This window comes from Gorilla gorilla, chromosome 9 (genome assembly GCF_029281585.2).
Source record: "Gorilla gorilla gorilla isolate KB3781 chromosome 9, NHGRI_mGorGor1-v2.1_pri, whole genome shotgun sequence".
NCBI lineage: Eukaryota > Metazoa > Chordata > Mammalia > Primates > Hominidae > Gorilla > Gorilla gorilla.
In genome coordinates this window covers 83,953,377-83,967,515 of record NC_073233.2, presented here as the reverse complement: position 1 = coordinate 83,967,515, position 14,139 = coordinate 83,953,377, and the positions used below count along the sequence as shown (strand labels likewise).

The 14,139-nt window shown below is 37.5% G+C and overlaps 1 protein-coding gene across 3 annotated transcripts in view; it reads right to left on the bottom strand.

Annotated features, from left to right (window-relative positions):
• Nucleotides 1–14,139, bottom strand: part of UVRAG (UV radiation resistance associated) — a 328,574-nt gene that overhangs the window by 66,010 nt on the left and 248,425 nt on the right. For 2 of the 3 annotated variants that reach the window (XM_004051837.5, XM_055356832.2), the window contains exon 13: nt 10,641–10,719. In XM_004051837.5, coding sequence (XP_004051885.1) covers nt 10,641–10,719 — 79 coding nt within the window. Of the gene's footprint in view, nt 1–9,777; nt 9,930–10,640; nt 10,720–14,139 lie in introns of those variants that run through there. The other variant, XM_055356831.2, reaches the window with a different exon arrangement.

Here is a 14,139-nt window from a genome sequence, read left to right as displayed (position 1 = left end):
CAAGATCTGATGTGAGATCAGATTTATAAAGGGGAGTTCCCCTGCACACGCCCTCTTGCTTGCTGCCATGTAACACAGTACAATTGCTTCTACTTTGCCTTCTACCATGATCGTGAGGCCTCCCTAGTCACGTGGATCTGTGAGTCCATTAAGCCTCTTTCCTTTATAAATTACCCAGTCATGGCTATGTCTTTATTAGCAGCATGAGAACAGACTAATACAGAACCTTTGTACATTAGTAGTGGGAATGTAAAATGGTGTTGCCACTTTAGAAAACAGTCTGGCAATTCCTCAAATTTAAACATAGCTACCATATGGCTCAGCAATTCCACTCCTAGGTATACACCCCAAAATAATGAAAACTATATCCCCACAAAAACTTGTACCCAAATGTTCATAACAGCATTCTTATAACAGCCAAGAAATGGAGACATCCCAAAAGTCTATCAACTCATAAATGGATAAATAACATGTCGTATATACATACACATCTTCCAACTGCAAAAAAAAATTGGCTACAAAAAGGAATGACTCATACATGCTACAAAATGGATAAACCTTGAGCCTATGGAAAGCAAATAAAGCCAGTTACAGAAGACCACATATTTTATGATTTCATTTGTAAGAAATGTCCAGAACAGCAAATCTATAGAAACAGAAAGTAGGCTGGTAGCTGCCCAGGGATGGGGAACCTGAGGGAATGAGGAATGACTACTAGTGGGTACAGGGTTTCTTTTGGGGGCAATGAAAATGTTCTATAATTGACTGTGGTGATAGTTGCACAATTTGGTGAATATATTAAAAGCCACTGAACTATATACTTTTTTTTTTTTTGAGACACAGTCTTGTTCTATTGCCTAGGCTGGAGTGCAGTGGCATGGCTCATGCAACCTCCGCCTCCCAGGTGCAAGCCACTCCTTCACTCCTGCCTCAGCCTCCCAAGTAGCTGGGATTACAGGCAACTGCAACCCTGACCGGCTAATTTTTGTATTTTTTTAGTAGAGACAGGGTTTCACCATGTTGGCCAGGCTGGTCTCAAACTCCTGACCTCAAGTGATCCGCCCACCTCGGCCTCCCAAAGTGCTGGCATTACAGGTGTGAGCCACCACGCCTGGCCTGAATTGTACAATTTAAATGGGTTAATTGTATGTTATGTGAAATACATCTCAGTAAATTTTTTTTAAATTTAGTACTTTTTATAAAGAGCTTCCACCATTATTATTGGCAAATTTTGTATGCAGTAGTTGGGGAAAGGCATTTTGACTATTAAAACATCCTTGGAATTTATATTTTTGATTCCAAGAATTATGAAAATAAAAGCATATTTTCTTCTCATGTGTCACACACATTTGGCTGTATGTTAAAGAAATATACATGAATTTAAGCTGCTGGGTAGAAGCTGGCATTGATCCCTTCTAAATAGCTGTGCACTGTGGGCCCCAGGAGTAAAGATTTACAGAAGGACCACGTCCTTGGCAGAACAGGGGTTCCCAGCTGTTTTGGATGGAGAAGCTATTTTTACTTTCTATGAAGTCTTAACTTGAAGGGGAAGAGAAGTAATAGGGTAAAAGGAAGGGAGTCATGAAATCCCCAGGTTCTAATTTTAGCTCTTCTACTTAACTCACTGTCTCAGGGGGCTCTTCTGTAAAATGCAGATAATTGTCTATGCCCTGTCTAACTCACAGAATTGTAGGAAGGCCCAAATTAAAAAGAAAAACAAATAATGTTAGTAGGATATAACTGGATTTGGTTTTGAATTGCTTGCCATTTAACAGCATTGTCATCCCCAGGAAATCAGCATAGCAGCAGCTCAATTTCTTATCTCTAAAGATAGACTTGGTCAACATACTTCATAGAGTATGAAACGAGCTACACAAATAAAAATACACACTCCAAAGCCATTACATTCTATACAAATGTAAATCGTCATTATTATTTGTACAATATACCCTCAAAGTATTACTCTTAAATATTGAGCTTTCAGAAAAGGAGAGAAGAGGCCTGGCTTACAAAAGCAACAAGGAAGAATCCACTCATAGCTGCTAGCCTTCTGACTTGTACTACATATCATTCCTGGAATGCAAATTGGTAGGTCTCTCATATTATGTTTCCACATTTGGGGAAATGACACACGTGTCTTGGAGCAATTGAAGAGTTTCACAGAAAATCTGGATGGCCACATTCTCTAAGACAGTGGTTCTCAAAAGTTTAGTCTCAAGATCCCTTTATACTCTTAAAATGACTGAGGACCCCAAAGGGCTTTCATTTATATGGGTCATATGTATCAATAATTATCATATTAAAAATTGAAATTAAGAAAACTTTTGCATGTTTGTGAATTCTTCCAAAAATAGCAATAGCAATCTATTACTTGTTAATATAAATAATATTTTTAATGAAAAATAAGCAAATTTTCCAAAAAAGAAACTTAGTGAGATGAGTGACATTGTTTTACATTTTTGCAAGTCTGTTTTGCAATGTCTAGCTTAATAGAAGCCAGCTGGAGTCTCACATTGTCTTCTGCACTCATTGTTACCATGTGTTGTTTAGTAAGAAAATCCAGCCTTATACAGATATGCAGCTGAAAAAGAAAGGAGTATTTTAAGTGCTTTTTCAGATGGTTGTGGATATTCTTGTTTGATACTACTCCCAACCTCATTAAGTAATAGCTTTTTAAAGGTACTAGTAGCAATGCAGAATCTGAAACCCTATCAATAAAGTTTTCATACTCTCTTACATTAAAATCCATTGGTCTTTCTGGCACTTTGAAAGGATCTTTACCTACGTATGATTTCATAGCATTATACAATGGTCATTTGGATAACATTGGCTCATTGAGTTATATATATTTTTAATGCTGACACATTCCATTATAAACTATTTAAAAATCACATGTGTTATTATCACTACCAATCTTATCAAAAAAATCCTTAAGGATTGGGCAGCTGCCAATCTCATGGTGGCAGACACAAGCGATCTGGAATTCTAATTTTCATTTAAAATCCTGAATTTTATCATCAGTTGATTTCCTTTAAGAGACAGGCTCACTTCATTCAGTTTTGAGAAAATGTTTGCCAAATACTTAAGTCTAAATAACCATAATTTGTCAGTCATTCTTTCAAGTAAAGACAAGGCTTTTAAAAAAGAAGGTAGTTCACTTAGCAACTCGATTGCACATGTGCTTTTCCTTGAAACAACCACTGTACTTCAGTATGCAGCAGAAGTGATTTATGCATATTCTCTTTCCATCACACAGAATATTAAGAAGGTGTGCACTCAGGGGTCATGATTTAATATAATCAATAATTTTTACTGCTTCATTAAGGACATTCGTAATTGAACACCATTTTAAATATATATATAAACTATGAGTACACAGTCTTACAGAAGACAAATACTGCTAGCTGAGTTTAGTCCCTCTGCCTTGATTTGTTCTAAGTGGCCAGCAATTTTACCCACCATCATGTAAATGTCAACACAGTGAAACAGGCAAAAATGTCTTAGTATTATTATGAAAATAATTCCGCCCTCTCAGACCTACTGAGGGTGTTGGGGATCCCCAAGGAGCCAGGGACTGCTGATTACACTGCTGCTCTAGAAGAAAAAGGAATCTGTCACTTAAATTCTGTACAGTTGGCACACTCATGTGAAACTATTCAGAAAATCTACTAAAGGCTTAGTACCAACAATCTGGAAGAAAATTATTTAGTTTCAGCATAGCTCTCTTCACTGTATTCAAAAGTTAAACTAATTCAATGCCTGTACAGATGGCCAATTCATCTTCACATTAAAAATATATTCACAGTATGGTGTGAGTTGTGGTAAGAACTATACATTTACATCATACCAATCAAAAGTCTTCCTTTTATAAGATAAATAATGAGCTGGACTTTTTCCCTGTTCTCTTCCTTACCCAGAGCCCACCATCCTTCATGCATTTGAAAAAGGCAATTTGGGATAAGTGGCAAGAGCAAAGGCTCACTCTCATCAGCATAAGCATGCCTTGATATCTGCCATCTTAAAAAACAAAGCAAACAAACCATTCTACATTCCCACAAAACAAACAGATTGAAAAAAAAAACAAAAAGAAAAAGAAACTTCCCTTAATCCCATAGTCATCTAACTGGACATACTGATGACTTCTTCTATTCAGAAATTTACTCCTCTTAGTTTCCAAATTACTACTCTCTCTTCATTTTCTCCCTACCTGACTGTCCATTCCTCTCAGTTTTTGCTGGTTCTTCCTCCTCTATTCAATTTCTAAATGTAATTTCCCAGGGCTAAATCCCACTGTACGTGTGTGTCTGTATTTGTCTCTCTCTCTTTTCAGCTCTGCGTTCTCTCCCTGGGTAATCTCATCTAGTTCTCTGGATTTAAATACCATCCTTATGTTGATGAGTCCCAAATTTCTATACCCTGTACTGACCTCCAGTCCTGAGATCCAGACTTATATATCCTGTTGTCTACTTGGATTTCTAATAGGTAACTCAAACTTAACATTTGCAAAGAAGATCTTTTGGTTGCCCCACTCCCATCTCCTGGATCTTTCTCCATCTCAATAAATGGCATTAACATCCAAGGAGCTGCTCATACACAAAACCTAGGAGTCATTCTTGACATTCCTTTTTTTCCTCATCTCCCACATTCAGTCCACTAGTTCATGTCCCATAATATATTTCAAATCTGTTCACTTCTCTCCATCTCTACCCCTACCATCCTGATCCAAACCACCATCACCCCTAATCTGGTCTTCTGAAATAGCCTTCTAACTGGTAACTCTGCTTCAACTCTAGTTCCCTGCAATCCATTAAAGTAGCTAGAATGTGGAGATGGGTGGGTGGGGCCAAAAAAAAGTAGTAGCTAGAATGATCGTTGGGAAAAAACATATCAAATCATGCCACTTTCCTGCTTAAATCTTCCCTCAATGGTTTCCCTTTGTATTTAGAATAATTTAGGAAACTCTGCTGTGGTCTCTGAGGTTTTATGTGCTATGCTCCCTGGGTACCTCTGCCACTCAATTACTACACTCCTGCCACATCAGCCTTCCATCTGTTACCTCAACATAGCTCTTTCCTACCTCAGGGCCTTTGCCCTTGCTATTCCCATGACCTTCAGGAACTTTCTGTTCCTTAGCTGGTTGCATGGCTAGTTCCTTGTCATCATTCATGTCTAAGCTCAACAGTCACTTCCTCAATAAGGCTTATTTGACAATTTAATCTAAAGTAGGTCCTTTTCCACTTATTTTCTATTATATCACCTAATTAATTTCCATCACAGCACTTATTGCAATCTAAAATGACTTTCTCTGTTTATTGTATGTCTCTTCCCATCAGGTTATAAGCTTAACGAGGCAGGGATCTTTCTTTTTCTTTTATTAAAACAGCTTTATTGAGATATGATTCACATAACATACAATTCACCCATTTAAAGTGTACAACTCAAATTTGCCATTTAAACCATGTTTAAGTGTAAAATTCAGTGGCATTGATTACATACACAATGATATATAATGGTTGTCACCATCTATTTCCAAAACTTTTTCATCACCCCAACAGAAAGTGTAATCATTAAGCAATAGCTCTCCTATTCCCCCAGCCCTCTAATGTGGCTTTCTGACTCCATGAGTTTGCTTTTTGTAGATATTTATATAAATGGAACGCCACAATATTTGTCCTTTTGTGTCTAGCATATTAACGAGGCAGGGATCAGGGATCTAGTGTATCTTATTCATTGCTCTACCCACTGCAACCTAACTCAGTGTACACAGCACACAGTACATGCTCAACAAATACTGTTGAATAAACTAATGAATTTTAAGCAAGTCACCTAACTTTAAAAAAATTTTATATTGTATCAATTTAAGGGGTACGAGATGTTTGAAGGTATACATGATGTTTTGATATACATATACATAGTGAAATGACTATAGCAGTCAAACAAATTAACATATTCATGGGTATGTGTGATAAAAACTGTAGAAATCTACTCTCTTGACAAATTTTCAGTACACAATACAATATTACTAACTATAATCCTCATTCTGTATATTATATCCCTAGACTTATGCAGCCTATCTAACTGCAAATTTGTATACCCTTTAGCCTGCTTCTTCCTATTTCCTCCTCTCCCTCCCACTGAATCACTATCCTACTCTCTGTTTCTAGTTATTCAACTTTTACATTTAAGATTCTGCATATGATTGAGATCATACAGTCTTTGTCTTTCAGTGTCTGGCTTATTTCACTTAGCATAACATCCTCCAGGTTCATCTGTGTTGTCACAAATGGCAGTATGTCCTTTACAGAGGCTGAATAATATTCTATTTGTGTGTGTGTGCATTGTGTTTGTGTATCACAATTTTTAAAATTCATTAAAGTCACTTAACTTTTCTAGATCTTAGTTTCTTGTGTGATGGTGCTATATCACCATCCATTATTAATTTCTTTAGAACTTACAGTGTTTCTGGCATTGTGCTTGCTAATGGAAAAATTATGATGTGCAAAATAGTTTTTGTCTCCATTCTCAAAAAACGTTTGCTTCCTTTTCTATCTGGGAATGTCGTCTTCTTTGATTTGGTGCACTTTTAGGATGGAAATATATAGAACAGTGAAGTATATAGAAGTAAGGGGATCTCTGCCACACTTATCAAATTATGTGATATGACACTGGAGGGACAAATGTCAAAAGCCAAGCTGTCCTCAAATCGATTTAATAGCATCTGCCCTTTTTACTTTGCAGGGTGATGATAGGGATCATGTGAATTTATATGCACGTACTTTACAAACTATAAGGCTCCCACAAATGTAAGATAAAAGTATTATAATTTTTGTTTTACATTTAATTTTTATGCTCTGAGAATTAAAAGCAAATTTCTGTTCTCTATACAAATTCTAACATAATGTACTTACGAACTAAATGAAATTATGGCAGGATCTGGTTTTTAAAGTCAACGTCAATTATACTGCACCTGAATTTTGACAGGCCCATTCCTATAGCATTACATGCTAGCCAAGAAGGAAGGCTATTTCTAACTGAAGAGGCTGGCACTTAACAAATATTAATAAATGGTGCTGAAAACAAGGCATTTTGCTTCACTCACTCTCAGTACTTAATCCAGCACACACACACACCTTTAGACAGCAGTGACATGAAGAGGGCAAGCAGGCCTTACCAGTGCTCTCAGCTCTTCAAACAACACTTGAGGATTTCTACTTGAAGGCCTGTCTCTCTAAGCTTGTGCTTTCAAAACTTGGGCTGGACTGATCCCAAATACTGAAGTAACAAATATTACTAAATTCTGTCATTTCCTCTACCAAAAAAGTGATTTTACTACTACTTCTGGTTGTGATGAAAGGTCCTATTGACTATTCAAATCCTCAACCAAGTTATGGATGCAGTATTAAATGACTTCACTCCTTTTTCTCTGGCACTTTAACACATGCCAATGCTTTCATCCACCTCCACTAATGTGGCTTATAAATTACTGAGGTGAGGCCATTTTAATAGCATGATTTGTTCACATCTTAAGAGATGGGTACATATGGAACTGGCTGAGAAGACAAACTCCCCTTTGACAACATATATTAGTCTATATGTCTATAAAAATAAACCTTCAAAAGCTGGAAATACCTGATTGCTACAATGCTCGCTTAGGAGCCATAACAATTAATGGTTCTTTCATTTGTTACAAATCAAAACGTGAAAAAGTGATGGCAGTAAGGTCAAAGACAAAATGAAAGCTTCCCTGAGAAACAGCGAGAGACAGAACAGACAGAGCTGAAGCAAAAAAAGTGAAAGGTCACAACTGTTCTAAAAGTTTCTAACTGCTTAAAGGGCTTCCCAAATACATTTTGAAATATAAAAAAGCCAGTTTTTAAGAAGTTTACTGTCCCCTCCTTTTAAAACTGCCTCCAGTGTGATTAAAAAAAGAAAATCCACAGAGGAGGATACTTGCTCCCTATGGATTCAGAGTAGTTAACCTATTGATTATTCTCTCAATTTTCAAAGAGCATATATAAAGCTGGAGAGGATACACAATTACTACAAGCAATCCATTTCTCAGATGAGTAAAACTAGGTCAGCATACTTGTGGCCCTGGTTCAGTTAATAATAAAGTCAGAGGCCTCTTGGGAAGTGGGGATCAAACAGGCCCTAGAGTTGAGAGTCTGATGAGGAGGGCTGACTTTGCTAAGTTTTCCCCTGCACATAGCCTCCATCTTGGTCTTGCTCCCAAAGCAAGCTGTGGTATTCTTAGCAACACTTTATATGATCCTTTGGCATACCATCCTTTTGGGCCCTTGAGAAGAAAGAAGTGTGTTTGTGCATGTGTGTGTACATCTGTACACATGTGCATATTGTGTGTATGTTTGAAGCTGGAATATATGAGGAAATACAGGCATTTCAGCAGGAGTAAGTTTCACCAGGAAGTTTCCAATAGCCTTCTGACCTTAGGATCTAAGTGCCTAGAGCAAGAAAGAGAAAATAGGGCAAGAAGAGAAGTTCTGAACTCAAATCAGAACTTAGTTCTACTAAATGATGCCAGTTTTACTCTCAAACTGGATCCTGTAGTATCTACATGCTCTTTCCACCACGGCTGACATCGCTGAAGGAGCCCTCTAATTTACTTCTTCCTTAGTGCAGTCTTAGTCCGAGCACTTTTTCTTTTTTGAGACAGAATCCTGCTCTGTCACCCAGGCTGGAAGTGCACTGGCACGATCTCAGCTCACTGCAACTTCTGCCTCCCCGGTTCAAGAGGTTCTCATGCCTCAGCCTCTCCAGTAGCTGGGATTACGGGTGCATGCCACCACACCTGGCTAATTTTTGTATTTTTTAGTAGAGATGGGGTTTTGCCATGTTGCCCAGGCTGGTCTCCAACTCCTGGCCACAAGCGATCCACCCACCTCGGCCTCCCAAAGTACTGGGATTACAGGCATGAGCCACCACACCTGGCCTCAGTCTGAGCACTTTTTGACAAGTTCTGTTTAAGCACTGCCTTTTCCATGGTATGACAGAACTGTGATCAGCGGAGTGGGAGCTCGGCAGTCTTGGAATTAAAGCCCTGCTTCTTTGAATGAAATACTTGTCTGCCAAAAATGCAGAATGGGCAAGCATCAGTTGTGGGAAGAATGGCACATGGAAAGGTGAGTCATGGGCCAGAGACTGTCAGAGGGCTGCTTTCCTGGAGCTGGAGTGGAAGTAACAGTTAAAGTAGTATGGCTGAGAGGACAATGAGTGTGAAGGATGAAGCAAATGATAAGCTGAGGATTGCAATCCAGAAATCTGACCCAATTTCAGAAGAGGACAATCTTAATAAAAAACAAATTTAAAAAATCTCCACCATTAAACTGAGGTTGGTTAAGGGGAAGAGTGGCAGATGACACCACATAGAGAAATAATTCTAGACTGATCAGAAATGAATAAGGGAATGTTTAGCAAGTCGTTAGGTTCATGTGGGTAAATGGCAACACAGGCTGATAAAAACAAAAGCATCGCAAATCTTATTACTTTGGTAAAACCAAAAGGTCTGAGGATATAGCTCATAATGTATTTAAATAAGAGCCAAATTGTGGATACTCATCCATGTGATATTCCAGTTGGAAGGATATCCAATGAAAACAAAACAAAACACTTGTTATTTATAAAAATAAATAGGCTGGGCGTTTTAAAGGCTCACACCTGTAATTCCAGCACTTTGGGAGGCTGAGGCAGGTGGATCACGAGGTCAGCAGATCGAGACCATCTGCCTAACATGGTGAAACCCCGTCTCTACTAAAAACACAAAACATTAGCTGGGCGTGGTGGCAGCGCCTGTAATCCCACCTACTTGGGAGGCTGAGGCAAGAGAATCACTTGAACCCGGGAGGTAGAGGTTGCAGTGAGCCGAGATCGCGCCATTGCACTCCAGCCTGGGTGACACAGCAAGACTCCATCTCAAAAACAAAAACAAAAAAAAAGTAAAAAACAAAGGAAGTTAGTCTTCCTTTATAATTAGAAAACTTGTGGAATGCCTACATCTTGAAGTAGGGCCAGAAGTTCTAAAGAAATGCTACATATTTCTTTCAGGAAAATACAAACCTAGGCATCTGATAGTCTTACTACGGCATACGGAAAGACGTTATTTAAGTGGCATACTAACTGATGTGATGTTGAGAGTGCCACAAACATCTAAGACAGACTGGAAGGGCCATGTGCTTGGTCTTTTCCTTTGGGCCCTGAATAATAAAGTGAGGAGACCATGAAGTACTTGCAAAGGCACTGAACTTTTACTCCATAAACAACAATGCAAATTGAGTCCCTAGAAATAGTCTAAGAAAAGAAAATTACAATTGGTCAAGCTGCAGAGGCAAGAGATGATGAAGCCCACACATCGAAATATAGTCTACCAGCAAGTAAAAATACAGAAACAGATTCTGAGTTTAGCAAGTAGCAAGAGGATTCCAATTTGTATTCATTGCTTCTCTGTAGTCATTTTAAGGGCACGGAAAAAGACTGTGGTCAAAAAAAAGAACTGTGTATTACTAATATAACTGGTTAAATGCAAGGGTCAACTGCAGTGCGTATTTATAAAGAAAAAAGGCTGGCAATCTAAGGAAACAGGCTGTGCATGGGAAGTAGGAGAGAAGTGAAGAACAGAGACTTACCTGTGCTATATTTTTGTTCAGAAGATAGACACCATAATCAAACTGCAACTTCTCCCCTCCTTTTGGATACAGTGGAAACCTAAGAAAGGTAAAGAAGGATCAGATATTTTCAAAAGCTGAGTAAATACAACCTCCAAGTTGTCAACAGAGGCTGAAGTTTCTTAGATACAGCATAAACATCTGAATTGGACTAAGTCACCTAGCTATAGTCATTGCAATCTACTGACATCTTCATAATATTAATTAAGTCAGAATAACGGCTGCTTTCTTTCAAAAGAAAAGGTGAACAGGTCACAGAACAAGGAACTAATGTTTAAGAAAGTGACCAACCCACCCCCAAGGAGTTGAGGCCACTGGTTCCTATTTACATATCATAAACTTGCCACCTTAGCTAAGACTAAGATCCCAGAAATTTTTCCCTCTAATACCTTGGACCTGATATCTCAACTTCTACTAAATGGGAGAGGAAGATTAAGAAGGAAAAAAAATCAGACTTAGAAGCAATATATAAGATTTCTGTTTCTTTTAAGGTGACCAGTGAAATCAACAGTGCCAATATGAGCCAAAATTCATTAAAATATTCATTCACATTTACAGGGATGGCTATTTGGATGCAACTTCTCTAAGGCAATGTGCTAATGCCATAAGGCTCTCATACATGAATTTCCATTTTAACCTGCCTCACTGGAGCAACAAAGGCATGCGATCTGGATCTTCATAAAGATAATGAGTTATTTTAGAGAATAACTCCCCTCACTATTCCCCTTCTTTACACCTGCAAATGAAGAAAAGTTTAGAGCATACCTATAGTCTAGTCATTGTTTTCTGATTCTTAAGATCGAGCAAAAGTTTTAGCATCTGATACAGATTTCTTTACAAACAGATCAATTATTACTTAGGGTCAAGAAGAAAACTTCATCTTCCTTACTTCTGCGATATACAATTATTCTCAAGAATAAAATAATCTTATTGAAATGAATGGCAGGTGACAATTACTAGTCTTAATTTCAATTGTCTTTTAATTGCCTGAGGAAAAGATACATTCCATAAAGCCTAGAGGATATTATTTTCTAGAGAAAATAAAATAAAGGAAATAGAATTTAAGGGCTTTATATTAAATTCTCAGGAGTTGCTGGCTATATAGTATCCAAAGGTAAATTTGTTACACTATAAAATTATAGGCACTGGGGACTGAGCAAGGTCATGAACTGTATTTATTCTCTACTAAAGGAACACCAAATGCTTCACACACCCATCAAGAAGACAGAGCTTCATATTTAATTCAAACAGTAAAAAATAAACTAGGACATGTGGTTTGGCCTCAAATTGAGATGCATAAAAATGACAGCATAGCAAATTCAGGATAAGCAAAGTGCAACACCAGGCTGTTGCAAGATGTCTGGGAATCATTCAAATTCAGATGGGGTAGCCTGCAAAGAAACGACATATTTGCAAATACCCAACAGGGGCACTTTAGAGAAAATCTACTACAGTCCTAAACCTCTGTGCTGTCTAGCTGTTATTCTATGAGCTTCAAATGTAGACTATCTGAACAGCTCTCCAAACCCATAGCTATCTCTGTTTTCAAGGTATAAATCTAGAAACTGTTTCGTATATTAGAAGAGTAAATTGAGATCAGCATACATTGAAAACCAAGCTTCAACATTCCTAAAAAATTGATTTCACGACATTTGACTTTATTATGACTTCAGTGGGACTTATTTATACAAAAAGCCACAAGGTATGGTTCGGATAAGGCAATGCAAAGACAGATCGAATATTAGGACAGAATTTACATTTTATATTGCTTTCAAATTCTTAGGTCACTTGAAGTTGAATAGTATAATAGCTTATAACTATCATGCATTCATCTTACTTTGCAAAAGTACATGTATTTATAGATCTGTCAATCTTGAAAAATACCCATTTTAAAGGGTAAAACCTATTATCGTCAGAACATAAGATACAAATCTTATATTGGAGAATTACATTAGCAAGGTATAGAAACTTTAGATAAGAACGTGGTCATTAAAGTACAACCAGAAGCAGGTCCATAACACCACAAAGAGGACTCATTAAAGGAGTATTACATTAAATAACTGGAGGATGAACTATATATTTCCTATGAAGATTCAATACAATTTATTATTATATTCAATTAAAATGGCTAATATTATTTTCAAATTAAATTAAATTTCCACATTGAAAATTCACCAACTCTACTGTCTTCAAATGGCCTTATTTGAACCATACCTTGTAGCTCTTTCTATAAATAGTAGAAAAATCAAGGAATTAGAAAGCAATAAATAGATTACGTGTGTGACAGAATTCCATCTGAGCCTTACTGTCACTGTAACTAACAACAGGTGGTGAAGAGGTTAGTGGGGAGAACTGCAGACCTCCAATCTTAATTATCAGAGCCCACCTTTATCTACTGTAAATACTCGTATCATTGTGAACTATCAAACTGGCTTAGGTCAGTTTGCAACCCTTTCTTTTTCCAATCTGTCTCAGATTGTAAATTTACACTCACTGTGTGATTACTTGGTTCATGTGTGTCTCCCTTATGATACTGTAGGCTCCAAGAGGGCAGAAATTTTATTTTCTTCCTCTTTGCCTCTCTGTCAAGTGTCTAAGCACTGCTACTAGCAGAACGCAATAAATATTTGTTGAATTTTTTTAAAAAAGATTATTTGTGAAAAATATTTGGAACTCTTTAGTACAGAACAGTTTCAATATGAGTTAAGAATTATGCGATGACTACCAAAAAAGCTAATGCGATCCCAGGCTGCGGTAACAGAAGCAGAGCAGCTCAGCTGGGGAACGTGATAGTGATAACTACTTTGTACTAGGTTAGACTGTACAAGAGACCTATGTTCAGTTCTGGGAGTGAAAGTATTTTACAAATAGACAGAAGAACACTCGTATCCTTACTTAAAGGTTATGTTTCTAGAGAACGTTTATAACAATCTCATTTAACTATATAAAGCATGCAGTGAAATAATGAAGTAGTCAGTATTATTGTTATTTAAAATAAACTGATTTGGCTTGGTCACCTAAGTAGGAAGTGGAAGAGACATGGCTTCAGTATTAGGTCTTCAATAATAAATCCAGTATTCTCTCTACTGCCTCTGAATGCTTTAGAGAAGCAAACCCAGGATGATTAGGGGAACAGAAGTCAGTATTGAGAGAAATTGTTGAAGGAACCAGAGGTGTTTGTCCTGGAGGATAGCAATCTCAGGGACAACAAATGAAGGACTTTCAGAGAGAAAAAGAATTCGTTTTTTTCTGCATGGCTTCAAGCAGGGAGAACCAAAGTGAATGGTATATGCGTTACAGGAGATTGATTTCACTACAAAGTTATTCAAAATCCTAAAGATCTTGGTTACAGGCAGCCAAGTAGAGAAGGGCGACAAACACAAACAAACAATGGACATGTATTCAGTGGATGTAGCGGGTTACACGGCGGCCTCCAAAAAGATATATCCATATTCTAATC